Source organism: Telopea speciosissima, chromosome 4, assembly GCF_018873765.1.
Source record: "Telopea speciosissima isolate NSW1024214 ecotype Mountain lineage chromosome 4, Tspe_v1, whole genome shotgun sequence".
NCBI classification, from domain to species: domain Eukaryota; kingdom Viridiplantae; phylum Streptophyta; class Magnoliopsida; order Proteales; family Proteaceae; genus Telopea; species Telopea speciosissima.
In genome coordinates, this window is record NC_057919.1 from 37,147,770 (window position 1) to 37,150,607 (window position 2,838).

Consider the following 2,838-nt stretch of genomic DNA (forward strand, 5'->3'; position numbering starts at 1 on the left):
CTTGAAATTACCATTGAATCCCTCTTGAAACCAACAACTATATCTGTGTTGATGTTCATGTGCACATTCTTATTAACCCTCATGCTGATGCAGGGACTACACGATCAAGCAACGATCTCTAGCCCCAAAAATTATTTCAGATGGAGAAAGAAAGAAGATGAGATTGTGATTAAAGTCATGGGAAGTTAAAAATTTCGACACGATTAGACGGCTAAAAACTAAATTATGAAGGATAGGAAGACTGACAAGATAAGATTTCGATGGATGTTAATTTTGGCACTGTCTCCTTGCGTGGAAGTGTTCTTTCTATTCCCTTCACGTCAGCGATTACTCTATTAAGCTGTTTTTACTTTTCCTTAATGTTGTTTGGAGGGATTGTTTTGGGGGCATTATTTGGAGGGATTCTATTCATATCTTGATAGTTGTTTTTTATTTTTTATTTTTTTAGATGAGATCATTAACTTTGTCAACTTGATGTAATCTTCTTCTTCTTCTTCTTCTTATTCTTCAATTGGGTTTTTCTTTATTCTAATGAATTGTCATTTGTTTCAAAAAATTAATTTATCAAAAAGATTGGAATAAATAAGTTGGTGTTTATTATGACTATCTGCCTGGCTCATGCCTGAGGTTGTAGAGGAAGACATATGTCCATGTTCAACTAAGTTTTAATTGTTGACCTAGTTCAACCCGGTTTGTTTAATTTTATGAAAATTTAATGCTAATTAGTACCAAAACAATCTAAGGACGTAAATCCAAGTCTAACTCAGTATTAGTCTAATTTGACCAAGCCAAACCTGGTATATCCAATTTTGATAAAAAAAAAAAAAAAATTAATATTATTAAACAATTCAAATATGGTTAAATTTCAATCCCAAAAAAAAAATTTATGGTTAAATGACAACTAGGGTACCTAATGTGTTGAGAAATTGCAGTTAAGATATCCAATGTTTCATATAATATGCTAGCGGTACCTAATTGGCCTCAATACAAATTTGCCAGATTAATCAAATTTTTTTAATTTCCAATTTTAACCTTACGTATTACCCTGGCCACGCGATAATATCGTCCCTGCATAGGCATAGCTGAAGCCATCAGAGCTCCATCCACCAGTGGTACTGGGTAGGCCATCGTTGGCATTTTAGTTGACCTGGGGTTGTCTTCTCTCCTATGATATTGTGTTACGATTGGGGCGGGGAAAAAGTCCAGGGTGGGGAGCGAGGGTCAAAGGCGGGTGACGACTGGGGAGTTGCAGCGGTAGGGGTAGGGGCAAGAGAACAAGGATAAATGGTGGGGGTGATGGAATTGAGGCTTAATTGTCTACGGGGAGTAAAGGGTAAGGATACATAAGGTTAAAATTGGAAATTAAAAAAAAAAAAACAATTTGATTAATCTAGTTAAGTTATTTTGATTTAGGTATCTCAAACATAATATGTGAAACATTGGATACCTTAACTGCAATTTCTTGCCGAGAGGTGGAGGGATTAAGTTTCAACTTTCAACCCACCTGAGTTAATCCAACTCGGTCGACTCAGCCGGCCAAGTTTTCCCTCCAACTAGAACCTACCAACCTCATTACTATTTTATTGTCTGAGTGTCTGACCACTTCTAAGTTCTAAGCCACCATTGAAATTCAAACTTAATCCCCAAGTCTTTAAATAAAACCAAATTCCATGAACCAAAATTACTTAAAAAAGTTACCAAATGGTCAATTACATGAACCTTTAGAAAAAATTAGTCTATAAAAGTTTCAGTTTCCTGTGCAGTTGTCATCTATACACGGTGGGCCTGTCCATCACGCCACTCTCTCCTTAGCTCCCAAGAAATTTAAATAAACCGTATAAGTTATAGCTTCTCTCTCTCAGAATTTTCTCTTCTACTTCATCTTCTATAAAACCCAGAGATCCACATCTCAATATTCCTCTAACAATTATCTCAAAACATGGGTTTCGAAGACTGGTTACCATTGAATAAGCTAAAGAGAGCTGTGAAGAAGGTGAGATTTCTATTAAACTTGGATGTTAATCGATGGAGGATTGCTTCGATTATCGGTAGAACGAGCCAGCGGCGATTGAGCTTCAACGATCGGCCTGGTTTGCAGGCGATAAACGACGACGAAATCGATACAGAAGAAGTGATTGGAATTTCTCCAAGAAGGGCACTTCAAAGGACAATAAGCTCTCCCTCTCCAAGGTCATCTGATGAAGATATTGATAAGAAAGCAGATTTGTTTATTGAGAATTTCTATAATCGACTTCGGATGGAAAGGCAGGTTTCATTGAATCTCAGATATTGCAGAACAGATAGCTTGGAAAGCAATGGATCGGATTCGTAATGAAAAATGGGTTTTTGTTGAAAGGAGGAGGGAGGCCTGTGTTTTAGAAGGGAATCTCCTTGGTAATAAAGATCATTCTTTAATTCTTTTCTTTTTTTTGATTTTTTTTCACTTTCTTTTGGTTTTTATTTTATTTTATTTTATTTTGTGTGGTGGTTTTGGGTGAGACCCAACCAATTACCCTCATGAAAAGTTTCATTTTCTATGGTTGAAAGCATCTAGTGGAGAAAATATTATTGTGCGGCTTTTGCCTTTGAGTAGTTCTTGTTTGCAGAAGACAAAAGCTCTTACCGCTTTTTGTACTTGTAGTTATGGAATGAATATAGAGATTGTGTAAATATTAATTGATTCTGTGAGATGATAATTTGCTTTTTCCTACAATCATGGTTTGAGGTAATCGTATCTGATCTCCCGATAAGCCGATATTGCCCGGTTTTGAAATCAATTTGGATTTTCTTACCTGGGTAGGGGTAAGGTGGTCATTGCGTGTTTTACTGTGTCTTACT

At 36.3% G+C, this 2,838-nt stretch overlaps 1 protein-coding gene across 1 annotated transcript; it reads left to right on the plus strand.

The window, feature by feature from the left end:
* The first annotated feature begins 1,939 nt into the window (after nucleotides 1–1,939).
* Nucleotides 1,940–2,332, plus strand: LOC122659264. The gene has a single exon (XM_043854396.1). The coding sequence runs from the start codon at nucleotides 1,940–1,942 to the stop codon at nucleotides 2,330–2,332; it is 393 nt and encodes a 130-aa protein (XP_043710331.1).
* The last annotated feature ends 506 nt before the right edge of the window (nucleotides 2,333–2,838 follow it).